The sequence below is a fragment of the Dermacentor variabilis genome, chromosome 2 (assembly GCF_050947875.1).
Source record: "Dermacentor variabilis isolate Ectoservices chromosome 2, ASM5094787v1, whole genome shotgun sequence".
Taxonomy (NCBI): domain Eukaryota; kingdom Metazoa; phylum Arthropoda; class Arachnida; order Ixodida; family Ixodidae; genus Dermacentor; species Dermacentor variabilis.
This window is the reverse complement of record NC_134569.1, coordinates 71,178,134-71,204,611: the sequence shown is the minus strand read 5'-3', so window position 1 is coordinate 71,204,611 and position 26,478 is coordinate 71,178,134. Positions and strand designations below refer to the sequence as shown.

The window sequence follows — 26,478 nt, the reverse complement described above, 5'->3', positions numbered from 1 at the left end:
CAAAAACACCGGGCGTGGCATTCCAATGGATATGCCAGAGACCAATGCTCTTTTGCTTATTGATTTCACTGCAACTTTTCTCGCAAAACCTTTCAGTAATTCTTAATAATGAGCTAACACTCTCCCTGTCTGCAGCAAATAGGGCAACGTCATCGGCATAAGCTAGAACACGCACTTACAGGACTGTATCTTAAGCCCCCTGATTTCTGTACTGTTCACTATTTTTCTACAGAGCGCCTCCAAAAATAAAGCAAAAGGTAAAGGACTTAACGGACAACCCTGTCGAACGGAAGAGAGTACTTGTATGCGTTATGATAGTTCACCATTAACAATTAAATTGGTCCATGAGCATTGATATGCCATTTGGATGCCTTTACACATGACGGAACCAAGCCCTACATAATTAATTAATAAAATGAGAAAACTATGTGGTACCATATAAAAAGCCTTAGCTAGATCTATTTGTAGCATCACTACCTTGAGGAGAGCGCTATCGCAATATTCTAAAATGCTTCTAGCTGTATGAATATTTGTAAATATTTTCCTACCTCTGATGCCGCATGTCTGGTGCGGCCCAACTAATTTCCGTATAACTCCCTGCAGCCTTGCTGCAAGAACTTTCATGGAAACCTCGTAGTCAACATTAGTCAGCGTAATTCGCCTGTATCCCGTTACATTACGTAGTATATTTTTATCTTTGCCTTTTGGGATTAGTACTGTGTGCGCACGATTGAACGATGAAGGTAAAGTCTCCCGCTCGAGTGCCTGTGAAAATACTTCATGCAATGCTGTTGCCATGTCCGCCTTGAACGCCTTGTAAAATGCCGCGGTAATACCATCTGGACCTGGAAATTTGCCCGAGCTTAGTTCCTCAATAGCCCTCTCAATCTCTTCCATACTAATATTCAGTTCTAATAAATTCGTTTCCTCTTTGCCTAGCATCGGCATTTCTGCCAGAAAGTCATCCTCGTAACCCGGCACCTTTGGCTCACGACAAGCAAACAAATCTCTATAGTAACTTTCAAATGCCATCATGATAACTTTCTGTTCTCTGAATATCTTCCCATTATATTCTATTTCCAATATTTCATTTCCTCGAGCGTACGCCTTTTCATCTGAAAAAGATCGCTTTGTAGGTATTTCGCCCGCGAGATATTTTTTAGCTCGTGCTCGTATAATTGCACCTCTGTATTTATCCTTCCCTAAGCTTTCTAGTTTTCTTTTAATGACTTGCAGTTCTTGCGTCACCAAACCCGGATTAGCTGTTTCAATTTGCACCAAGTCTTCGAGCTCCTGCCGCAGCCCCTGTTCATGTTTTTGAGCCTGATACTTCATATGCCCACCTCTTTCTATTGCGTTCAATTTTACCCTTTGTTTAAATAACTCCCATTTCTCTGCGGCACTGCGCAGTGTGTCATTAAAAAATGATGTATTTCTTCTTTTGTGTTATCTATGAACACGTCATCCTGATAAGCTTCGCATTCAATTTCCATCTTTCCCATTCAAGTTTCCTTTTTTGCTTTTGGCCGATCTCGAAGGTCACTAAACAATGATCACTGAAAGAAACAGCATCAACATCGTAGTTCTGACACAAAGGCGCAATATCCGAACACACATACACTCGATCTAGTGCCTTGAAAGTGTGTGAAGTGCTGGCGACTTCCACCTCTTGCGAACTGTGCCACATCATTTAAAGAGAATTTCTCACGCATTCCTTAAGATACGCAGCACTTTCATCATTTACACTAGCAGTGGCTGAACGGTGTTCCTGATTAAGGACACAATTGTAGTCACCCAACGCAATCAAACACGTCTCACAATCAAAATACGCACTCAATTCGCGAAAGAACAAACATCTTTCATGCGGCTTTGTAGGTGCATAGACACAAATAAATCTAAATTTCGCTTCCCAGTAAGAAAGATCGCACAAAACAAAGCGTCCTTGCAAGCAACTTGTAACCTTTTAAACGACCATGCCAATTGAATTTTTAACAAACATACACCCGGCTGATGTTCCCACCGCATGGCTCACGCATACATTGTACCTTAAAGAAAATTTTGCTACCAAGCCTTCGGTCGCCTCCTCTCTGCTAACGTTCGTCTCCTGGACCGCAAGCAAATCTAGGGCTCTTTCTTGCATTATGCATTTGACTTGATATTGCTTGCGACTAGCCCCTAGACCCCGTACATTGAGCGTACCGACGCGTAATGGTGTAGGTATACTAATCATGGTGATTGTAAGCGCGAACCACCAGTAAAACGCTTACCGTGGCTCTACCCTGCAGTGGGAATACCAGGGTATTACTTATCGCGTCCCTGACCCCGAACCGGCGACGATGACGCCGACCGGGCTTCGGGGACATATTTTTTACCCTTGGCGCCAGCAACGCGATGCCACTGACGCTCCAGGCGTTTAACCTTGCGTTCGGTGCTGTCCTGCGTCAACTTCGGAATGTCTGTTCTGGGACGCTTCCCGCGTGCCGCGGTCGCCCCTGTGGCGCCTGCTTGATCTTCGGCCGTAGTGATCTCGGTGCTGTCGCTCATGTCTTCCTCTTCACTTGCGTGACTTAAGGGCAGTGGCTCTTGCGTGCAGCCTATTTCGGCACGTTCCTCAGTTGCCTTCGTCAAGTTCCTACTGTCAGGTGTCGTCCCTCCAGTTATCTCGGCGTCAGTCTCCCGGGTCTTGTCTTCACCTTCCTTGGTGTTGCTGTTCGGGGCAGACCTTTCGGCCTCCTCCGCGTCCATTATGTTCTCTTGTACTTCTTCTGTTGGGAGAACCGTTTTATTTACTCTAGCGTAGCTCCTTGCACAATCATTGCTTTCGTGTCCGGACGCCCGGCACACACCACAACGTGGCGTCTGGCAGTCCCGTCGAATGTGTCCTTGCCTGCGGCACCTCAAACATAGCGGGGACCGGTACGGGGCCACGAGAAGGACGGTGCCACTTCCCAACGTCAAAAGATGAGGCAGGTCATCAAACTCAACACCTTCCTTAAGTCTCATTCGCACGACTCTCGTCGTAGATGTCGCATGTTCAAAACCGGCGACGGACCAGTTGTTCGACACGTCAAGGACGTCACCAAAGCTGCTCAACGCTTGCCGAAAGCTCTCACTTTGGACAGCAAAGTCGACGCAGTGCACTTTCACGGTGACGTCTTGTTTGACGGAGTGTTGGACAGCGCAGAAGCCGCACTTGACCTGAAGTCCACCCGTTTTCACCAGAGCATCCTTGTCCGCCTTGCTGCGCAATTTGACTAGCCAGATGTGATTCATCTGGAAGGCTCCTATACCAGTGATGCTCTTGATGATACCAGCTTCCTCCAATGGCTCTCGAAAATCTTCCAGCCGGTGCGGTCTTCTTGCCAGGTGACCGTGAAAAAAAAAACGCACTGTTGCATGCTCTCGCCTAAAGGCGATGTTGGCAGCAAAATCCTATAATCCGAGGGTGCAGAAGAAAAGCTGTCACCGCGGCCAACGGCGGCCGCCAAAGAACCTCGCACGGAGCGAGCCATCACGCGTCCGTCCTCCTCGAAAGCCAAACGCGCAGTACCTCAGCCATGAATTCGATGGTTCAAAGCGCAACAAAAGCGCCTCTAGTGAAAGCAGTGTTGCCTTAGAAAATTGCCGTAGAAAGTTATACTGCGGTGTATATCGGTAATTATGAGCATGTAAATTGCAGAAGTCGCAGTTAAACGAGTAGCGAAGCACGTTGCCGCTACATTTCTTCTGCGCTTGGCGCACACGCAGAGCCATCTTGCGGCAAACACAGAAGACCTCCTCCTCGCAATGTACGGCGCTGCCCCGACAGGTGGCACCCCACTCGCCCGCTTCTCCCCTTTATCTCGTATGAGCGCATTGGGGCCGTGCGGGGACCAATGCGAGGATGCCCCAATACCCTTGCGTTTAATAAGTTTTCCCGCTCTCTCCCTTTCCAACTTCCAGCGTGCGTCATTCGAACCCTTGTGTTTAGGCGACGCGGCTCCTCTTTCCGCTCACAGCGCGATTCCTAGGTGCCGCATCCGACGCGGGACGCCTCTGACGTGTTCGCTGCGCCGTAGCGCGTCTGGTGGGAAAGCGTCCCCTGTGATGTGTGCCGTGCTGCTGTCGAGGAGTCAAGCGTATGCGTGGTGCTCACAAGCGAGATAGAGGACGATCCCATGGAGGCGTCAGCCCCATGATCGCGTCCGCTTTCATGGCGCGTCGTGGCCCGGCTGTCCATGACGATCCCGACGTTTGGCCCGCGTAGATAGTTTCTCCCTCCGAGGCACCGAGGTTCGTTCCGCTTGCTCAGGCGCACGTTTCGTCTTTGTGTGACTCAAGAGCATGTCGAGCGAATGAGTGGGTGGTGCGAACGGGGTGCGATAACGCTATCGCGTTCCACTCTTGAAGGCGAAGCTTAAGCGTCCCCCAATTTTTTATTCTTCAATGAATTTCCTTCTCATGATCAGGGTTCCCTGTGAATAATTGATCTAGGTAAACGTACTCCTTCACAGACTCTAGAGGATGACTGGCGATCCTAAACTCTTGTTCCCTTGCCCGGCTATTTATCATTATCTTTGTCTTCTGCATATTAATCTTCAACCCCACTCTTACACTCTCTCTGTTAAGGTCCTTAGTCATTTGTTGTAACACGTCTGCAGTGCTGCTGAAAAGAACAATGGCAAAGAGAAGGCTGGTGAGATATTCGCCGTCGATCCTTACTCTTAAGCCTTCCCAGTTTAATAGCTTGAATACTTCTTCCAAACCTGCAGTGAATAGCATTGGAGAGATTGTGTCTCCTTGTCTGACTCCTTTCTTTATAGGTATCTTCGTACTTTTATTGTGTGAAATTAAGGTAGCTGCGGAATCTTAATTAAGCTTGCTTTATATTTATACGCCTTCCTATCCGCACACTAAGAAAAATATTTCTATGTGTGCCTAATAAACATCATCTTCAATGTCGGAGTAAAACGTGCTGGTGCGTTTCCCTTACACCCACAAATATATAGACATTTCTTTAGTCAATTAGAAATGTTGCCTGTAGACATCATACATGCAGATTTATTTCTTCGCGAGGAGTGATGTTAAAAGGAGGACACATAATGCTTTTCTTGCGATTTCTTTTCAAGTAGCTTTCACTGTTAGGCGACCTGAAAGGCTGAAATGTCAGAAAAGAAAGAGTTGTGTTTTGTTCGGTAGGATATTTTTATTCGTTTGTACAAACTGTTCCGTCACAAATTTGACTTTCACGCGTTGTTTTTGTATAGTTTCGTACTTGTTCTTCGTCTGAAGAATTCCAGGTGATCTTGATACGATCCTCGTTTGGTGTTTTTATTGGTGAAATCTTCTTGACATACTCCTCCAGTGCTTCGTATTCGATGGGGCCTGTATTTTGAATAAAAAAAACAGAGCGTAAAGAACAAGCCGACATTCATGGTGTTGTAGCAGCAACAAACACGCCGATTAATTTTTGGTATCTTTCGATTATATTCTCATCACCTGTGGCGCAGACTCTAATATCAAATGATCATACCATGGCAAGACTTGTAAACGTGCGAATCTTCACATTTACACGTAATATGGTTACGTAATATAAAAGTAACTTCGGTGCTGTGCTTGATGAATTTATCTTTCTATTGTCATAGCAATTGTATGGAAATTCCAGACGCATTTCTTCCGTCATCGCCGCCATCGTCATGGTGTTCCGTATAACATCCAAGTGCGATAACATCGTCGCCGCGCACCCTATGCTGCATATGTAAGTAAAAGTCTGCGATGTTCAGCCGCCGATGGTGGCTGGATCTCGTGCGCGCAAGGGAGCAAAGAGGGGAGAGCAACGCACCGTAGGGGGTGGGGGAGGGGAGTTCAGTCATCGGCGTCTGGGGATGGCGCGGCCAAGCGGGCCCTATGTTGAAGGCGATTTGCGATGGGGACAGGTGCGTTGAGTGCTGATAGTTTAGTGAGTGAGTGACAACCTTTATTATAAACTTCAGAATAGCAGCTAGCCGAGCTTGTTGGTACGGGCACATGCTTTAGAAAACAGCGCAGGAAACGGGACACAGAAAAGGGGCACACGACACAGGCGTTGTGGCACACCTATGTTGTTCTTAAGTTGGGTCGTGTTCCTTGCCCCAGTTCTAATTTCAGTGGTGCGGTCCGCCAGGAAGCCATTCATTATGTTGCATATTCGTTCTCCGGGGCTCACCTCCCCACGAAACAGCGCCTGTGTCGTGTGCTTTGTTCCTGTGTCCCGTTTTATGCGCTATTTGCTAAAGTATGCTTTTATTATAAGGGCAGGGACACAGGCCTACGTGGGAAAAAGGATTAATGTCTACACTGAAGCTGCGCAGTCATCACGAACTCCTAGAGGGAGCTGATAACAACCAAGCGTTCAGGTGTGTTAGTGGGCATATCCAGTCTTTAAAGGGCCCCTCACAATGTCGGACCATTTTGAGCTGAGAAGCGCAGAGCGTACATTGCGTGATAACGATCGTATCTGCAAAGTATTACATCGCTACGCGCCGCAGAAAGATTTGAAATTTCAAACCGAACGCTGTTTTTCCTTCTCACTGCCGCCACGCTCCAAGCCGGAGGATGACGTAGCCGCGTGCCTGCGCATGCGTACTCGAGTCCACAATGTGACCTCGCTCGTAGTGACACGTGGCTTCGAGAATTATTCAAGGCACCATCTATTATTTGTGTGATCTGTTGCTTGAATTGACGAATTGATGTTTAGAGAAATAATAAAACACACGAACGGAACGTCTACATGTTTTTTGCTTTACTTCGCACCGAAGCAAGAAAGATGTACCACCGCTTCGTCTGCTTGTTCCCACGGTCGTGTGGTCACGTGCGCAGGTACCGAAACTATGCCATTTTCTACCGTGTTCCGGCGCGTGATCATGCTCTACGATACGCTTGTTCTGCCTCAGTATTCGTGTAGCACTGAATTATACCTCTATAGTCATGTGTCCTTGTGCACAGCGCGCAAAATCGTGCACTGCCAGAAACGATAACAGCTCGTGCGCAACGCCGCCAGCGGAAATGCGCATCGCCAAAAAAAAAAAGAAGAAGAAAAGAAACGAGGAGGAAAAATAAAGTGAAGGCGGGGCCCGTGACGTATGTGTCACGCAGTCCTCGAGGTCCGGCATGGGAGAACGCAGGGAAGGAATTTCGCTTGCACAGGCTTGACGGGGCGGGCGGAGAGGGGGTCTCGCTATACAATGGAGCCCACCTGCTAAAATCATGGGTTCGCGGTACTGAAATATTTTTATCTCGGCTATTAATGAGCCGACTTGAAAAATTTTTGCGGCAGTACGCTCCCTAGAAGACACGTAACAACTTCCAGCGTATAACCAAAATTTGCTGGCCTCGTTACGGGCCCTTTAACAGAATGGATCTATCCAGGCTTGTGTCTCCGGCTCAAGGTCCGGACATTCCCACAGGAGATGGTTAATGTCTGGCTTTACGCCCGTTATGCATGAGTGGCAGATGACGTGCTTGAACTTGGTAGTTTCTTCGCGATCGTCACCTTGTGCTTTCTTCCTCTATTTGTAGCGCTACCATTTCAGAATGTCTTCTGTTACTGCAGCCCCAGGTCACACCCTAATTATGATAATTTCGGCTTCCTTGGGAACCCCGTTCGGGATCCGGCTGCGGTTTGGAGTAATCTAGTCCATGACAGGATTTGTATTGTCTTGTCTAAACCTCGCCTTTATGAAGGCGCTCTTTCTTTTGGACTGATGCGAATTCTTTCAGGCATCATGGGTGGTCATGAGGCGTGCGAGCTGTTGCTTATGATTGCACTCGCCGCTGCGTGAGCTGCGTCGTTGCCGGCGCCAGCCGCGTGCCCCGGGGTCTATTCCACACTTACGTGCACTCCTTATTCTCGGTGGAGTCGCATTGCGACTTTTTTTACGTCATAAGGGCAATTGCCCTTTCTGGGGGGCACCGAAAGGGCTTTAGTGCTTCTAACGAGTCCATGTATATGTTGTAGTGTCCTCTGGTGTTTGTTCTTTTGATTAATGCTTTGTCTACAGTTTCAGCAGCAAGGTATATTGCGTGCAACTTCATGTGGTATGTGGTGAAGCTCCGCATACTTGAAGAGGCCTCCTCCGAGTCCCACGCAGCCGTTGAAGGCGGCCGCCGCTAGCACCTCATCTTCCCACGCGGTGTCAGTGTACACACCCTTTGTGTTGCCATATGCACGTTTTGTGGCTGCTGCTCTCTTCTCGTGGTGTTCCCCACTAGTCATTCGTGGAATAGGCTTGGGGCCTCTGAGCTGTGTATCCTCCTAAGGGGTTGGTTTAAGTTGAATGTTGAGGTTTCAATATGAGACAGTGTCAATTTGTCGTCTATCTAGCTCAGGAAGTTTGCGTCAGGCCTACAGTAGATAGCGCTCGCCTGACTTCATGCCCTTGATTCTGGAAATTGAGAATCGGTTTGATCGGTGTTAAACAGGCGAACTTGTAGAGCTCCTCCGCTCTGTGGTGTCATGGGAGGCTTTTAATCACTCTCAGACTTTCTTGGTGCAGACGCTGTGGCTTCTCTCCCTGTTTTTTCGTCAGAGCGAAGTCGACTGCGTCGTAGCAAGATTTGGAAGTTAACACCACTTGTACCAGGGTATGCACAGTGCGGATACCAGCTCATCCGCGACTAGGAGTTGCAAGGCCTAGCACGAATGGTCCTCAAGCTCTCCGAGCCATGTTTTGGCTCCAGCTGACTCATGTATTTGGATTCCCAGGACACTCAGTTCCCTGTTCGGAGCTTGTTGAATATCCCTGCCGCCGCTCTTGAGTGTCACCTCATCTTGTTCTTCTGGTACTCCTCCAAGAAAAATGATATGGTTGTTTGCCGGTGGAAGTTGCATTCCGGTGGTTGTTAGGTATTCTTCTGTTGTGTCTAGTGCCTCTTGCATTGCTGCCTGGTGTTCCTTCGTTGTGTTGAAGGGGGTCATCGGCTCAGTTCGTTTTGTAATATCATCAGAATATATTGTGTTTTTGACACCAGGTACTTGCCGAATCTAGATGGCCTGTCCTCTGATCACTAATTTGAAGTGGGTAAATGAGAGGATGACCCGTTGTGGCACACCTACATTCTTCTTAATTTGAGCCGGGTTCTAATGTCAGTGGTGCGGTCGGCCAGAAAGCTATTCACTATATTGCATATTTGCTCTCCCGGACTAACTCCCATTATCGACCGAAGAATGGCATCGTGGGGTTAGCGTATGTAATGCCTTTTTGAGGTTGACCGCCACCATGATGCCGGGTACTTTTATTCCAATCCGCCGGGTGACTGCCACTCGTCTCATCAGATACAAACTACGGGCTGTACAAAGGCCTGGTATGAAGCTTGTTTGATCTGTATCAAAGTTGGGGCCCTCTCCACTGTCTTCCAGTATAACGGTCAAGCTGTCATGTGTCAGTCTTTCCAGAAATTTCGAGAAGACTAACGTCAATGAGGCTGGCCTCAGGTTGGCTGTGTCATGTGCTGGCTTGCCTCGTTTGGGTAAAAGGACCACCACCGAGTGCTTCCAATGCGGCGGAATATTGCCCGACATCCACGCGTTATTAATGGTAGCTAAGAGTTCTGCCTCGCCATCCTCGTCGTGGTTATTCAACATTTGCCGCGTCACTCCCTCAAGACCAGGAGCACTGCGAGTGTTTATCTGCTACAGTGCCATGGTTAGCTCCGCAGATGTGAATGGCGAATTGATTCCCTCGTCGTTGGATTAAACGCGGTGGGCAGACAGTTGGAGGAAGAAGGCGGCTGGCGCTTGCTGCTCAAATTACTGAGCAGAGAGTCCCATGGCCATCACGATGACATTCCCTGTATTGCGTTCGCTCTTCTTACTCGCCAGTGCCCCGCAGGTTCTCTGAAGTGCGGTAAGGCAAGTCTTTTCGTTGAAATAGATTCATCTGCGCTGTGTTCTTTCCGGTTAGTTCGTGTTGAAGCGAGAAGTAGCACGAAGATCAATTCGCTTGCAGCTCCTGCCGCGCTTTCTCACTCCAGCGTTTCGAGAGCGAGTGCGCGCGGTCATCGAGTGAGATGTTTGCTTGTGCGCACGTGACTTCATGCTTATTAATTTTGTTTGCGAGGGAACGTTCGCAAGTTTAGGGACGATAAAGCTACTATCCTCACTTCGTAAAGCTGTTTACTAATTCGGTATCGTAAGCGATCCTTCGCCTTTCGGGCGAAGCTGCGACTCTTTTGGAATATTTAGTTGAAAGCTATAAAAGCAAAAAAATAAAATAAAAATAAGAAGCAGTGTACGTACAGATGGCTACGTCGCCAGATCGCACGCAATTAAGTGATTAAATCGTAGCCTGATGGCGCAGTATCCGGTAAATTCCTGCTGTAAATTTTACTCCCAGCCATCTAAGCTTTAGGTTGAAAGAAAAATAAGCGAACTATCAAAAAACATCTTATATCTTAGCATTAGTAAACGTAACAGACTCCTTAAGGTGAAATACAAGACAAATAAAACTATTAAAAAACTGACGGTTTCTGAGCTTTGCCCTTCGGCCGAAACACGGAAAGCAAACACCGACCGATGCACTCGGACGGCGCTCAAATGGAACGCAGGGGCGACATATTAGTGCAACCCAGCGAGTAAGACAACTGTTCCTGCGCAACAAAAACAGCGTCATGGTAGCTACCAGGCGCCTGACAACGATAGCGTGATAAGGGTGCGCGAATATTGAAAACTTACGAATGATGAATCTAATAGTGTCCTATTCTTTGCAGTCCTTGGATCGAATAGTCACTTTACGTACGCGAATACATTTAAAATACTTTTCGAATATTTCAACACGCCAACTTCCCCCAAATAAACATAAAACTGGAGCAAAACTACGGTATGTACCCCCCCCCCTCCCCCGGGCATAACACAGACCTAAAACATGAGAACTTGCCAAGTGGAGCAGGCTATGACACTTAGCCATACATTAAAGCTTGCACAGCGATCATTCGCACTCTGAAGAACTCTGAACAACATGCAAAAAAACTAATTGTTCGCTTCTAAACGCTCTATTTGTGCTTTTAAACGCAACGCTTCATAACGTATACTATGTAATGACAAACTTGCTAACTTCAAGAATACTGGGATGTGAATACCGTTTATATTAATTGTGATGACCGGTGTTCAGTATTACAAAACTATTTGAAAAGCATGCACATTCGATTCGATTCGTGTCGCTCCTGGCACTATTCGATTCATATTCGATTCGGTCTCAGAAGACACTATTCGCTCACCCCTAGTAGAGTCACTGACCCTTGGTGATAAGGAGCGGCACCAGTGTGTGTGTGTGTGTGTGTGTGTGTGTGTGTGTGTGTGTGTGTGTGTGTGTGTGTGTGTGTGTGTGTGTGTTTGTGTTTGTGTGTGTGTGCGTGTGTGTGCGTGTGTGTGTGTGTGTGTGTGTGTGTGAGAGAGAGAGAGAGAGAAGTGATTTTAGAGAGAATGGAAGAGATAAGTGCAGTGCCGTAACTGTCTCTCACAGGAGGACACCTCAACAGCACTGCACGGGGAAAGGGGTGTGGGGAGAAAAAGATAAGAGAGGAAAGGAGGAGGCAGCAAAAGAAAAAAGAGCATAAGCGAATGCGGGGCTCAGAGCCGTTAGTTGTGTCGAACTGCAAAAGGCAAGTATAGTGCCGCAAGCGCACTCTTGACGCTAGACAGGAGCGCTAGCGTTTGGGCGCACCACACTCGCGTCAGCAGCGGAAGGCAGAACGCTTCCTTGTCTCCCCATCAGAGCCACTGAGAAGAGTATGACAGGGAGTATGACAGCCTGATTATATATGATCGTTTTTTCAGCCAAACGCGCTGCGCGTCTTTCGCGAAGAAATCTCGACGCATCGCTGATAGCACGGCGGTCACGCCGGCGACGACCAAAACACGATTCGAGCGTCCGTGTAACTGGCAAAAAACAAACAAACATAGAAGCCAAGTGACAGTGGGTACAGTAAAGGCATGGAGAAAATTGGCATTGGGGCCCGAAGGGCGAAGCACTGACAGTGATAACAAGCTTTAGCGTTGCGCTCGAGTTCCTCATAGGGTGTTCTACCTATGGGTGGATACGGCTACACGGGTACGCAGCGTACGCGGGTGCGTCTAAATTTCTGGCATCTTTAAAAGCTTTAATACGTCGTGTAGGAACTGTAATAGCATCGCAAATGCGCCGCAGCGCTGCCAGTTAGGAGCAACGCCAGTTAAATCACATCACTTTCCGTTGGTGCGCACTAACATACTTTTACACTTTTCAGTAGTCTCAAAAGATTTAAGATAAAAGGCATGCGCTATGGATAATTTTTTACTAATTTTATTTGCACACTGCAATAAGAAATTGTCCGGAATAATATAGTTAAGGACGTAACATTTGGCTTGAGCAACTTTCGCGGTTGATCTGCCTTGCATACACGTCAGACATAAAGATATACCATACATATATGTATACAGAAAGATAACGGGACGCCATGGCCACGCCAACGCTGATGACGAAAATGTGCCTGTAATGTGCATATAAGTGCTATCGAAACGGCTGCTCTTCGTAGAAATAATTATTATTGCGGGTTAAATGCACGTAAGGTTTGGTATTCCTAGTATTATAGATGGGATGTGAAAGTCGCAAAAGAAAAAAGAAAAGACAACCCTGGTGCTAGACGAGCCAACAGCTTATTCATGACGCATGTGACGGTCTACCTATGGAGCTACGGCAGCAGACGCGTCCGCGTCTACTTTCTTGGGCACTTGTGCGCATGTACTAAGCCTAGCTAGGAGTGTTTGTTGGCGTCACTGACAGCTACTATGGCAGATGTGGAACGTGTTTTAAACCACCGCGGCCTCGTATAGTTTTCGGCATATTTATGGCTCAAGAAAATAAAAAGAAGATAAACTGAGATCTTTGAGATCACAAATGTACAACATTAGAAAGGTTTACGCGATGAGAGTACATCGGCAGCACGAGTAAAGCATCTCTTCAACCAAGAACAATGGGCGAGAGAAATTCGTTAAACAGAACAGTCGCATCCTAATTAGAGCATAGACTTCCATGTAAAAATATTCCTTACCACCGTCGCTGACATTCACTGATTTGTCGAACTCGAAGCCGTCGCCACCTCTTGTAAGAAAGTCTGCAGTAACTATGCCGTAGGTCGCCGATAGGTTAAGTGGCTCGTAATGCGGCACACTGCAATTTGCACAAAGGACGCTGATCGAAGTAACACGACTGTAATTGGGTTTTGTCAAGTCGAATGCCACCCGGAAGCCTATGGAAAGAAAAACGGGGGGGGGGGGTGTAAGCAATGAGGAGGAGGCGGGACTTGCTTGAAGGTATCGAAGTCACTGACATCATTGTTTCCTAGAAAGGTCTAGCTCGGGCAGTCGCGGTTTAAATAAACATGGAATTTAGAAATACTCTCTGAAGGCAACGCTGAACCGATTTCAGTAAAATCTGCTTTAGTTTAAGCAAGCCTCTAAACTTAAGTAACTGTTAGAAAACTTTTTATTCGCACCCTCAGGTGTATGAAAGTATCACGTAAATCAGAAGCATCTCCGGAAACTTGAAGTGTGAGGGTATAATAGCATTTAGCTCATAAATAACAATACTACTGTAATTCCTAAGTTGGGGTGTTTAAACTTGATAGCCAAGGTGCTTCCACTTTGAGCAAAATTCCTATTTCTATTAGAAGAGCTCTGCGAATATCATGTTTATGACACAGTGGTTTATACAGAACAGAGAATAATATGCTGGACGTTACTTTTATTGTCTTTAGACGTTACAGTAGAGCTTACGCTTGCAAAATGGGTGGTGACACCTTTGTGTGGGCAGGTCGCAATCAATCAATCAATCAATCAATCAATCAATCAATCAATCAATCAATCAATCAATCAATCAATCAATCAATCAATCAATCAATCAATCAATCAATCAATCAATCAATCAATCAAATATTCAAAGCTTTCTCGTCCGTAATGGTTGAAATGCTGGTGAGCAAGCATAGCCGCTTCAGGAACTAAATAAGTGTCCTAAGCACGTCTTTAGAGCGACGTTGACTTTGCCCCACTGCAACGTACGACGTTAGATGCTTCCGCCACTTGTGCCACCACTCTTAATGACACGCTGTACAACCACATAGGGCACCGGTTAACGTCATTTGCGCATCATCTCGCGAACACAGAAAGAAACAAAAGCTTTCATACCCACATGAGCGCCAGAAGAAAATGCACAAATTGCAACTCTGATGCCACCAAAATGTCATGTTTAACACATCTGTTCTCGCTATATCACCGAAATTAAGCAGCATCGTCCTCGGTTCCCATTGTGGGAAGAACAACCTGGGGACGTCGAGTGATGTTATCACCTCTACTTCGGGCTTCCGAAGCGCGTGAAACTGCTGAGGAGTCCGCAGCATACAAAAGCCCTCTGTCTACGATACACAACCATTTAATTAGCGCATTAACTTCTACAGATTAATTCACGACTCGCTGGAACGTACGTGTGTGGCTGTGGGCATTGCCCTAAATAAAGAACCCCGCAATCACAAATGTACCTCGATCTGAGCTTCCTCCTCGACTACACAAAGCTAGAGAAAGCCGTCCAGTCATTAAAGCAGTCGTTGTATTTCGATAACTACCGTTAATTCGGCGACGAGTTGATGGAAAGATTTCTCCTTGAAATTCGTTTCTGTTAAAAGTGGGAGTGCTTGATCACTTGAGTGCAACTCTGAAATAACCCAACAGCGCATTGGAGCGCAATTCTTGCTCTAATCTAGGAGCCGTTATGCAGCCACTGGGTAGTCAGTGCTAAATTTCAATTATTCTTGTTTATTTCATAGACTTATATTTTAAAATACGTCTTTATTTCTGCGTTTAATAGGCCAAGCCTTGCGGCCTATTACCCGCCATGGTTGCTTATTGACTATGGTGTTAGGCTGCTAAGCACGAGGCTCGCGGGACCAAATCCCGGCAATGGCGGCCGCATTTCGACGCGGGCGAAATGCGAAAACACTCGTGTACTTAGATTTAGGTGCACGTCAAAGAACCCCAGGTGGTCGAAATTTCCGGAGTCCTCCACTACGGGGTGCCTCATAATCAGCAAGTGGTTTTGGCACGTAAAACCCCACAACTAATTTTTTTTAGCAGGAGTACCTTATATACAGCACCTCTTGCGGAATTTTCTTGGACTGCGCTCATCAAAGCGCCACTACCTGTCAAATGTGGGGCTACACCCAAGTAGCCCACCTGAATACAATATGCGGCTCTATTGTTTGCAACATAGATTCGTGTTAAACTTTATAGCACATAACAAATTATACATGTACATACGAGGGAAAGATTAGGAGTGAGGATTAACGGCGAGTATCTCAACAACCTTCAGTTCGCAGATCACATTGTTTTGTTCAGCAATTGTGGATGAATTGCAGCGGATGATTGCGGGCCTTATCCGAGAAAGTATAAGAACCGGGGTGAAGATTAATATGCAGAAGATGTTCACTAGATTGGCAAGGTAACAATAATTTATGATACCCAGTCACCCTCTGGAGTCTGTGTAGCAGTACGTTTATCTGGGTCAGTTACCCACAGGTCACGCTGATCATGAGAAGGAAATCTACAGAAGAATAAAAATGGGTTGGAGTGCATACGGCAGGCATTACCAAGTCCTGACTTGGAGCTTAGAACTGTCGTTGAAAATAAAATTGTACAATCATTGCATTCTACAGGTCATAATATATGAGGCTGAAACTTGAATGTGAACGTAGAAGCTCAAGAACAAGTTAAGGACCGCGCAAAGAGCGATGTAATCAAGAATATTAAGCATAACAAGGAGACTGGAAGAAGAGAGCTGTGTGGATGAGAGAATAAAGGGGGGTAGACATTAAGAGGAAGCTTTAGATCGGGCCCAACTCCGATACCGCCTATTCAAATACATGTAAAACGCAGAAAAAAAATTTCTGAGATATCTACTCGACCGATTTTAGTGAAAGTATATGCTTTCGAGAAAGAAAGTTAAGTTACAGTGTCTGTTGGAAGCTGAATTTTGATTTAGGGCACAAAATTTTTAAAAAGGAATTCTAAATAATGGCAACCTTAACAAATACAGAAGCACGACGTGTACAAATTTGTAGCTCTGTACTGAGAACATAGATCAGAGCTATGTAAACTATATCCTTTAAGGCATCCAAACCAGCCAGATTTGATATATCAATTCATATCTTACGTTAATAGGTTACATTGTTTAAATGGGTGTTGGAAAAGTCGCACTAACATATCAGTGGTCTATTTGAGAGTCGTGTACAACATATCAATTTTGGCAGCTTTAGGCATACTATTAGATTAAATTTACAGAATTGTGACATTGTTTTTCGTTGGTGAGTTACAGAGATGTAAACTTGATAGCATCGTGTGCTGAAGATTTGCCATTTTCAGCAGGCTTTTTGTTAAAAAAAATTGAAATCATAAATAAAGATTTGCTACAAGGAATTACTAGATTTTAACGTTTTCCTTTAAATGCAACAAAACTAATCAAATTTCGTGCAGTGGCTGCTGAGAAAAATGAGTTCTCCTTTCTCATGCATTTAGGTAGGTGTCTCCGAGCTAAAGCTTCCTGTGAAGAGAAAAAGTCACAGTTCCGGGCCCGAAAGGCGAAGCACCGATTGCGACAGCAAAGTAGTATATAGCTGTGCGAAATAATGATAGCAGTTTTACCGGCCGTGTAAACTTGTTAACGTTTGCTTACTGACTAAATTACCAATGATAGAATATGTAAGCGTGACTGAACGAGGACGTAGAATGAGACGGACACACAGAGACAGCGCTGTCTTTCTACGCTTCTTTCTACGTTCTTGTTCAGTCCCGCTTACACGTTCTATCACGGATTCAAACCAACAAGGCCGCCAACATGTTTTAACTAAATTAACAAGCACGGTATCGAGCGCGCGCAAGTAAACATGAGCACATCTCGTTCGATGAGCGCGGAAACTCGCTGTCAAAATGCTGGACTGAGGAATCGCGGCAGCAGCTAGTGAATTGACCTTCGTGCATCTCTGGTTTCAACGCGAACGAAACGTCGATAGCACAGCGCACACGAAGCTACCGGCACAACACGCACTCTGAAAATATCGCAGATCGCTTTGAAGATGAGGCCCGCGCGGCGCTCACTTTGGCCACGTCGCAGACCGCTTTCAAGACACACGAGCGCCGGCAACGCGCCCCTACGGCGACCGCCAAAGGCGTCGACTACGGTGTCCGCCATTCGCGTGCCTAGCGCCCTATTAGACGCCGCGAATGTCTCCACTTTGTGCGGACCGAGTGGCGTGCGAGGAGGACATTCAGGCACCTTAGCAGCCGCCGCGGAAGAACGACCACCTTTCACTCGCCTGAGCCCGTGCCTCGCGTACGACAGGAGAGGGCAAGCTTCCGGTCCGCGTTCCCCGCTGCACGCGAGGTCGAACCGCATTCGCCAGCGCACCCTCGCACGCTTTCACTCGCAGATACAGCTCACGGCGCGCAGCGACAGTTTTATCACCCGTGGTCTTTACACAGAACCTCACGGCGACGGCGACGGCAGAAATGCGCCTGGAGTGTCCGTATAATTGCTGTCGTAATAAAAAGTTAGTGACGTTGCACTTCGTGAACGCGGGCCACGCGCAAACGTATCGGTGCCATTTCTATATTATTGCGATAGCAACGGTACGTACACTACACTTCCATTTTTGCCGTTGTGGTTGCTGCCATGTTCTGTATAAAGTCCAAGGGTGATAACATCGTCCCCGCACGCCATGTGCTGTATGTATGAGCGAAATCGTGCGACGGTGAGCCGAATCGAGCACAAGGGAGGAAAGCGGGAAGGCAGCGCGGGAGGGAGGTGGGGTGACTTGCACTCTGGCAGCAACTGCGTAATTGCTGCCAGAGTACAAGTCGTCGCAACTGCGATCTGCAGATGCGACGACTTCGGGGTCGGTCGACTCGCAGTAGGCCTGCAGGTGCTGGCGTTGCTGCCTCGTCTTTCTCGCACGACGCTCGGTAACTCAACCATGACATGAACCCGGTACCTCCATAGCGCGCACACAATCCGCAGCAACTGCCAGCGGAGGTCATCCCAAAGCGCTTCGCTTTACCCTCCTCCTCTGCGAAGCTTCGCCTATTTCTCCTTCCCCGCTTCACTCAACGCTACCTAGACTTTCCTCTAGGTGACGTTGGTTTTCCGCGCGCTCCTTCGTACTTTCTCAGGGCTTCACACGTCGCGGGTTGACGCTACACTTTGACAGCCATCGGTGCGCCTAGCCATTTACGCTTGCGTGTAAGAAATGGAGATGGGCAGGCTTTGTAATGCGTAGGACAGATAACCGGAGGACCATTATAGCCCCAGAATGGGTGGCAAGGGAAGGGAAGAGCAGTTCAGGATGGTTGAAAATAGGTGGTGTGATAAAATGAGGAAATTTGCCTGCTGCAAGTCTGAATGATCTAGCGCAAGACAGGGATAATTGGAGATCGCTGGTAGAGGCATTCATCCTAAAGTGGACATAAAGATAGGGTGCTGCTTCTGCTGCTACTGATGATGCAAAGTACACGCTTCACACGTTTTGTGGCTCAGGGTGAGATTTCAAATGAAAGTGTCCGTCCTGTATATGCTCATCTACTCGCTACCAGCAGCATTATGGCTTCACCCATATACGTAAGCTATACACTAGCCTGAGCAGTAACGGATTGTTGACATGTACATGCACCTCAGCAGTCACACATTTCCATAATGTTTGCGCGTCTCCATCATCATAATAGGCTGTTTACTGTGAAATTATAACAAAGTAAGTTTCTTTCTTAACGAGAGGCTTCTTTTAAAATGAACAGTGCACAAAACCGTGAAATTAATGCCAGAAACAGCCAATGGACAATGACTTACCTTACCAACAGTATCGCCTAGGTAAGGAAACCAAGGATACCGATCTCCCTGGCTCTTCGTAAAGCTTACCTGATACCTGAAGGAAGCGTCCTTTATGTTTATTTTTCTCTGTCGTGTAATTCGTGACAGAATGCTCGAACATGTTCCATATGTCAGTGCCGGTGAGTGTGACCGTGACTAGCGAATTTCCATATGGTAAAGTTGTCAAAACGTCTCCCCTTGTGACGTTGTCTGTAGAGATACATAAAAGCGAACAGAAAAAAAAAATATTAGGCTTCTCCTTTCGTGTGCTTCGCTGAAAATAACTCGCAAAGGCCACCGGCAGTTGCACTGCAGTAGCGAGTAGAGCAAACTTAGTAGCGAGTAATGCCATGAACTTGGACCAACCCGCTCAAATTGTTGTTCCTATCCTAGCGTCTCCTAAAAATCAATACTGCCTTCTTGTCACAGTTACAGCGATGGAATATGATGGCGTGTTTCACCAAAAGAATTTCTTGAATTTACCAAGCGAGAAATGTCGCCCTGCTGTGCTGCGCCAGTCATGGGAATTTTAGGAAATGGAGACTGTCTTCAGTTAGGCCTCTTTCCCGATGAGAGCGCGTCTTCGAACTGGTATTGCGAATGTTATGATAGTTCAGCTACTGTACTGAAAGAGCGTGTACAATGCTGTCTTTTTTATGCTGGTACAGGCCGTTATCATCGAAGCGTAAGTATAACCACGCTAGCGCACACATTTATGTGAATATGAAATACTAAAACAGGGCAACTTCAAGTCACTCAGTCTGGAGGAAATAACGACGTCTTCGCCCACTGCGAGCCAGTAACACATGCACTTTTCATGTTCGACATTCGCTTGTAATACTATTCGTGAAAAAAAGATTATTAACCTAATGCTTTTATGGAGCTTTATATGCGCAGCTAGGACAATGTTTTCACGTCCACAGCGAATCGAGCCTTCTGCATCACGGTAGAAGGCCCTTTGGTCTCACTGCTGTTCAAGAAACTCGCATAGAGGCTGGCACCAGGTTTTCCTTTTGGAAGTGTTGTAAAAAAACAATATGTTTACATCCCTCAGAAGGAAGAAAAGTGGCATCAAGGTGGCCAAAACACAAACGTATACGAAAAACCATGGGAGGCAGCGTTGTTGTTTCTAAAATACACGGTATTGTCTTGATTAAAAGGCGCGTTCCTCACGGATGCTTGTGACTCTTAGTGAGGCACAACGCCGCAATAGCGCATGTGCAATCGGAACATACGTTCGATTGTGAGGTGAGCACGTTACGTTCGATGCGACTCGCTTTAGTGTTCAATTATGTGCACAAAAAGAACGTCCGCTTGTACTTACGGAAACTCGGGAGAGCTGTTCTAATGCTCCCAGCATTAACGACGGCACCGCTGAGTGCCGACCATGCCGGAGGCTTTGTTGTTTCTCGTTTAACGTAGTAGTCGTAGTAGGCGTCGGCAACCAGATTACCGATATTGCACTCTTTCATTCTACAGATGTCGTCTCTGTGCTCCATGAGGACCTTAGTCCTGCCAATCACCTGCCCCATCTCTCTTGTGAGGTTTTCCTTATATGGCTGTATGACTTCAGTCATACAAGGGTCTGAAAAACAGATTAAGTGATTTACAATCTCGGAATGAAAAAGCTCGCCAAGGTTTTAGTCGCTTGGGCGAATTGGTGATGCATGGTTCCCTACGTACGGTGCACACAATGACGAGGCACAAAGAAATAATGGCACATGTACGCAGTGCTGTGCGGGTGTGCCAGCGTGTGTGAACACCGAAAGAGGAGTCGTCTTCAAGTAAAAGAGCTGTACTAGTGCTGAACAAAAACTATGTGTTCACCATTACACTAACCTCAAGGAAATGCGAAAGAGCACGGAAGTTTTTTTTCATATACCTATGCCACTCCGACGCTTCATACAAAATCTCAGAAAACATGAGGCACAAATTTGAGGTTTGTATTGAGGTGTCAATGCTACTCTTGCGCTTTCTGGTTAAATCTCGGCTAATTTTGTATCTGCAACGACAGATCTCACAGAGCCCCCCCCCCCCCCCCCCCACCCTCCCCCAGTATCAGGTCCCCAGTTGCAAAAGCAAATATTTTAAAAACCTCCCCCCCTCCCCAACTCCTATCTCCACGCTCCCGCCATAAAACGTAGGAAACGCTGTACCGACATAATATTGTACTTTTCAGCACACAACTACAATTCCAATTTTTCTTCACGAGCTCGATCATAGTCTTTGAATGTTTACTCTTTTTTGTAAGTACAAGCTTGCCATTTGCATGTGCTTGAAAATCTTTAATCTGCGTGAATTTATCTGAACAATTTCAGCTTCAAAATAATAACTTTAGAGCTATCATTTGATATATTTGACCGTTTTTAGCATATTTTAGAATCACCCGAGTTGCGGCCTAACGAGATAATATCCATTCAACGTCAGCTTGAATACGGAAATCGGGGTTGGCTCCATGTTAGGTTGTCTTTCTATTCGTATTGTTGCACTGCGGCGCAACACTCTACCTTAGTTTCCACCACAACGCTCAACTGACCTTGAAGTGCCATGCAATGAAACATACACGGGTGTTTCAGCTAACTTGTGGCAAACCTTAAAGAATCCACGTGGGCGATACGAGACTAAAACCAATGTGGTATTGTTCACTCTCCTCCTGAGCAACTAGGAGTATTTTATTGCTGACTTTGGATCATTAATTACCAATATTCAAGTCACTAATAATTTAGGTATTGCATTAAGAAGTTACATGGCAGGTATTGAGGAATGTTCAAACAACATCTCTTCGTAAAGTGACTGCTGCCATTAATTTTTTTCCTGGCCGCAAGGAAAGCGCGCGAGATTCGAAAAAAAGTACGACGTGACGAGGCGCTTGTGCGCAGCGACACCGGTGGTCTCAGACATGCCTCAAACGAATGATCGATGCCGCTTGCAGACCGATAGGCCTCCAGCGACGGAGAAAGACAGTGGTCTTTGGCTTCCTCTTTTGCCGAGATATCTTGTCTGCTCAAGCAATAAAGCAAATTGAGCCATGGGATATGCGAAAAACAGCGCATCACAGTGCCGTTTGCTGTAGGACGGCTTAACAGGCGCGGAGATTTCGGCGGCGGATGGCGATACATCGAAGACGATAGATGTTTCCATTGCCTCTCAGTTTTGCTTTCGTCATATTCATGACTTCAGTTCATACAGCACTGATCATTCATTGGTAACATGTTATGTAGCACTAATATCGCTGTCCGCAAGGGCCTAACCGCGTAGCACTTTGTCAAATCTTGATCACATTTTTATCATATCTTATTCAGCCCGAAAAAATGAAAACCACAGCAGCTATATTCAAGGAAAGAAATTAGTTGGATGTTCCTTATTTCGGGGCTCTACAACTTCTCCATTGAAGATTTTGAATTTAGGGCATTAGGTAAAAAGTTGGTTCACTTGTTGTTGCTTATAATAATCTGTAGCGCACACGTGAATTTTGAAACGTTCGGCACAAATCAGCAGAACTACGGGCGCTATAACGTAAAGCTATTCCAAACTTTTCTATTCCAGTTCTGCAATCAGCCCTCCATGACTGGTCAAAAAATTTCCGGGCCATCCCCCCTTCGCCTGTCTCTCACGTGACGTCACGAAAACCGCCATTTGACTATGCATGATTAGACCTAACTAAAGAAAAATAATTATTTCTCATTCGGTGCCATTTTCGCCATAATACTCTGCCATAGATCAAATGTTTTCGGTCTGCGCCTACTTTGCCTGTTTGTCATGCGACGTCACAAAACCACGAATACTCATAGCGCCAAAGTGATGTGTACGCTTTAAAGACGCATTAACTTGCCGCCCGAACCTGAATTTTTTTTCCGAATAGCAGGAGGCTGCCCCATTCTTAAAGGAATAGAAGATGGCTGCCCACCGACTGCTCTGGCACTTGCTGCTGGGAACGGCCACGGAGCATGGATTAATTTTCGTATAACAAACATTTTTTTTAAGGCACTATAACGCTACGAGCCCTTTCAGAACGTATGTGACATCACTTTGCTGACTATTCTTTGCGGAGGATCCGTTCTGGCGGCATTTTGAACATTCCGTTGCACGCCGCCGCGATTTTAAACCATCCACCGCAAGCTAAGTAAGGAGAAGCGGATGAATCACAGACGCTGGCACCACCCTCTTCAGCCGCTTATCTACTTTCACTGTTCTGGCTCGGCCACATTGAATCACTCTCCACTTAAGCGTGCTCCGCGCCTCTTGTAAGCCAAATTGCAAAGAAATCTGCTTAATGTAGACAATGCTATTCGCTTCGAAAGCAAAAAAAGTGACATTGAACTCTTCAAACAACGCTACGGGTTGCCGCCCGGTTCTTGCGTCACTGGTTACGTAAATAAGATGTCAGGAGCTTGGAATAAAAACAGATTAGAATTAGTTTACATTATAGACCCCACATGTTCTAACAGCTAAGAGCCTGACCTTCATTGACAGCAGCGTTGAGTAGAATAGGGTTTCCTCCCCACTCCACAACGTGACCCGTGCTGTTAAATGTCACGTCAAGCCGGCCAAGGAATTTCCCAAACCAGAAGTCCTGCACCACGAGGGCTCTGCTGCCGTCAGTTCTGTTAACAACGTATGGGTATGGACCTTCGGGCGTATTCTCCTTTGGATGGTCATCACCTATTGACAGAAAAAGAAAAAAAATTCAGTTATATGAAGTGACTGCGAGCACGCGCGCACGCACGCACGCACGCACGCACGCACGCATACACACACACACACACACACACACACACACACACACACACACACACACACACACACACACACACACACACACACACACACACACGCACACACACACACACACACACACACACACACACACACACACACACACACACACACACACACACACACACACACACACACACACACACACACACACACACACACACACACACACACACGCATGCATGCATACTATTGTCATCGAAGCATTCTTACCCGTGTAAAGGAAAGTGTTAGTGTGTCCGCCAACGAGGATATCTATTTCTGGCACTTTATCCACAATCTCAATTTCTTGCTGGAAGCCGCTATGTGTAATTGCGATAATTATGTTCACGCCTTCGCTGACAAGTTTACTAGCTTCCTTTTTAAAACTATCGGCTTCATCATAAAATTCCACGTTTGGTCCTGCAAAATACAAAAAAAATAAATGTTCGAAGGTTTAGAAATGTACACTGAAAATACACTGCAAATGCTACATACAAGTAGAAATTTATTTCCTGCGCAATATAGAACACGAGGAGTGAGAGAAGGAGTTGCTTTTAAGCAGCTAGACGAAACCCTGACTCCCTGCACCTGCAACGTGCAACAGATACCTAAGCGAAAAGACCAACTGCTATAGCTTACTTCGGAGTTTATTTGAGGCTCTGTGGGTTAGAGGAAAACTTAAGTTCGGCAGCTCCTATCTAAATATACGTGGCGTTAGAGGAAAACTTAAGTTCGGCAGCTCCTATCTAAATATACGTGGCGAAAGGAGAAATTGTTTCTCTCGGCAGTCTCTGCACAAACTTTGATGAAGTTTGTTGCATTTCGATGAAAATATTAATACCTATTGACTGCAAGCAGCAACCTTTTACTGAAATTGTGATATTTTTCACACATAGGTGACAATTGCAAATAACAAAAAAGAAAGAAAAACGGGTACCATGTTTTCAACTTTATAACTCAGCAATAAATAAAGATATTATAATTCTGTAAACTGCAACTATTAAAACATCCAAAGCAAACAAAACTTATCTATCATACACAACTCTCAAAAATACCACTAATTCGTGGGTATGAATCTTGCAAGATTCTTAAGAACATGCTAACAATCTCACGTAAGCGGCAAATATACATATCAAATTGCTCTCCTTTAGATGCTATGACAAGTTTAGTGCACAGAAGTGTGATATAACGTTTTGAGGGAGAGTTACTCATTTGTAAACTTGCTGCCTCAGGTTTTTTGAAACTTACCATATTTTGGGAGTTTTAGTAAAAACATTTAGACATTAAATCAAAATTCTGTTTTCAAAGTCACAAGGATTGAGCTTTATCCCACAAGTACAATAATATCATTCGAATAAGGTCAACGGTTGTTTGACGAGAGAACATCTACGTTTTGTATGTATATTAATCTAGAAATTGGAGTTGGCTCCTGAGATAACGCTCGCCCTGAAGAAACGTTCCTTGGCCTAATTTTCCAATTGTACTACAGAAAGTCACAGTTTCACCCGAAAATCAAAGCATCGATTGCAATAACAAATTAGGCTGCTATACGAAGGAAGGATAGCATTTATGTCGTCCATACAATATTGTAAACATTCGCTTACTAACTAACTGAACAAGCATGTTGTCACGCGCGCACGAGCAAGCATGAACACATCTAACTCGATGGCCACCGTAACTCCCTGTCAGAACGACTAAGTCAGGAAGTGTGGCAGCAGCAGCGAGCGAATTGACCTTCGTGCTGCCTCTCGCTTCAAGGTGAACTAAGCGACGAAAACAGAGCGCACAGGAAGCTATCAGCCCTCGGCACACTCTGTCCCCATCGCAGATCGCTTTCAAGATGGGGCCCGTGCGGCCGCGCCATATGGCGCAGCTTGTGCGGTTGTGCAAGAAATTCGCATTTATCTTGCGCAGAATAATTCGTGCTTTAAGATTTGTGTTCTCGTTGTGTCCATGGCAAAGACAAGGTTATTCTGAAAAAGATGACTGCGCAAGCTGTAAAATTGCGTGGTTGTCGCAGTAAACGAGCTCAAAGCCGAAGAAATGACTGATCTCTGCTGATTTGTAGAAATGTGATGACGGACGACGAGAAAATAAAACAAGAACTAGCAGCGGACGAACTCCCACACTTAAGCTGGGAGTTGAAAAACAAAGCTAAAGCTAAAACGCATGCATGCATACTGTCAGCACTTCGAGGGTGCGTCGCACGTAAACAGGAAATTCCGCAGACCACATAGTGCCCTCCTTGCAATGTCTGGAAACGTCCACAATTTGATAGTAGTTCATAAAGAAGTTATTTCTTGATCAGCGATGTGTGTACGTGTTTAGAGGGTTATTCTGAAAAAGATCACTGTACAAGCTGTAAAACTCCGCGGCTGTAGCAGTAATAGAATTCAGAACCGAATAAGTCGCTGACCTCTGCGGATTTTTCTGGATAATTGGTTGCGTGTGTGAAATATTTGTCTTTATTTCTTTAGTATACCCACTTGTGACTTGCATAATGTAGTTAGATGATATCCGACTAGTGTGATAGGTAAAAACGTTTAAACATTTGAATCCTGCTTTTCTATTTCACTTCTACCTGCGCTACGGTGTTATGAATAACGAAAATTATTAGAAGAAATATGATGACGGACGACGAGAAAATAAAACAAGAACTAGCAGCGGACGAACTGCCACACTTAAAGGGGTGGAGACGTCAAAATTTTCGTTCATGCGTTTGTTGATTCAAACGTTGCGTCATGCTTCAGGGAGCACGATACACACAGTGGGATTCATATATATGCGATAAATAATTTAATAATAGCATTATTATACCGAGCGA

At 45.8% G+C, this 26,478-nt stretch overlaps 1 protein-coding gene across 3 annotated transcripts in view; it reads right to left on the bottom strand.

Annotated features, from left to right (window-relative positions):
• Positions 1–5,175: 5,175 nt before the first annotated feature.
• Positions 5,176–26,478, bottom strand: part of LOC142572059 (protein 5NUC-like) — a 93,117-nt gene continuing 71,814 nt past the window's right edge. For all 3 annotated transcript variants that reach the window (XM_075680880.1, XM_075680878.1, XM_075680879.1), the window contains exons 5-10: positions 23,886–24,074; positions 23,358–23,558; positions 20,221–20,481; positions 18,945–19,106; positions 13,045–13,242; positions 5,176–5,364 (exon numbers count right to left, since the gene is read on the bottom strand). In XM_075680880.1, coding sequence (XP_075536995.1) covers positions 5,186–5,364; positions 13,045–13,242; positions 18,945–19,106; positions 20,221–20,481; positions 23,358–23,558; positions 23,886–24,074 — 1,190 coding nt within the window. In that variant the 3' untranslated portion in view covers positions 5,176–5,185. The remainder of the gene's footprint in view (positions 5,365–13,044; positions 13,243–18,944; positions 19,107–20,220; positions 20,482–23,357; positions 23,559–23,885; positions 24,075–26,478) is intronic.